Source organism: Priapulus caudatus, unplaced genomic scaffold, assembly GCF_000485595.1.
Source record: "Priapulus caudatus unplaced genomic scaffold, Priapulus_caudatus-5.0.1 Scaffold5476, whole genome shotgun sequence".
Classification (NCBI taxonomy): Eukaryota; Metazoa; Priapulida; class Priapulimorpha; order Priapulimorphida; family Priapulidae; genus Priapulus; species Priapulus caudatus.
Genome location: NW_014582537.1, coordinates 1 through 991, shown reverse-complemented (window position 1 = coordinate 991; position 991 = coordinate 1). Strand labels below are relative to the sequence as shown.

At 38.0% G+C, this 991-nt stretch overlaps 1 protein-coding gene across 1 annotated transcript in view; it reads left to right on the top strand.

Annotated features, from left to right (window-relative positions):
• The window catches only part of LOC106819984 (DCN1-like protein 5), a gene marked incomplete at its 5' end in the record, with an annotated part of 1,949 nt that extends 1,142 nt beyond the window's left edge, over positions 1 to 807 (top strand). Inside the window, 2 exons of the mRNA XM_014824548.1 lie at positions 128 to 201; positions 705 to 807. Of these exons, the coding sequence (XP_014680034.1) occupies positions 128 to 201; positions 705 to 800 (170 nt within the window). The remainder of the gene's footprint in view (positions 1 to 127; positions 202 to 704) is intronic.
• Positions 808 to 991: the final 184 nt, after the last annotated feature.

Sequence of the window (991 nt, the reverse complement as noted above, 5' to 3'; positions counted from 1 at the left end):
ATTAACTACACAAGGTGCCAGTTACTGTAGCATTCGTTAAAATTGCATTATCAATGGTCGTCTTATGCCTTTAAGACTAGGTTTGTCTACCACTGAATATCTTTATATTTTGTTCGTATGTTTTTAGCTGCAGATGAAGATGTTATCGGTCCGGAGGGCATGGAAAAGTTCTGTGAAGACATTGGTGTCGAACCGGAAAATGTAATAATGAAAATTTAATCATAAAAATCCGCAAACATTTTGTTGGGGGTGCATAACTGTATGTCTGGTGTTGTCTACTTATCAAACAAAAAACTATCCAGATGGAAAAGAAGTCATTCTTGGGTTTACACTTGCTTATTATTGTTTAATTATAATTTTCGGTAAATTATCTATCATACTCGTTCCCATATCTCTGCATGGCTCATGACTAGTCAGTTCTTCACTTATTGCCAATCATTCAGACAAATTATCATGAAAGATAAGTAAAAATAAAATAGTGTTCTAATTACCTACAGTGTGAAGTTATTTAGACGAACTAAAATTTCGGCCATCCACATTTATATTGTGTGTCCCTGTATTTTCATCGTTTCAGTATTTGCATAATTTATTTGCATAATTAAATTAATGTCAGTTAATTGAATCCCTTAATTTTGCATGTGCATGCATGCAAGAATATGTGATGTGTGTGTGTGTGTGTATGTGTATATGATTTTTGCTTGCAGATTGTGATGCTAGTGCTAGCGTGGAAGCTTGATGCCAAACAAATGGGATTCTTCACCCTCGCAGAGTGGCTGAAGGGCTTCTCAGAATTACAGTGAGTGGCTGAATAGATGTGTGTGAAATGTGCAGGGAGAGGGAGGGAACGAGAGGAAGAGAGAGAGAGAGAGAGAGAGAGAGAGAGAGAGAGAGAGAGAGAGAGAGAGAGAGAGAGAGAGAGAGAGAGAGAGAGAGAGAGAGAGAGAGAGAGAGAGAGAGAGAGAGAGAGAGAGAGAGAGAGAGAGAGAGAGAG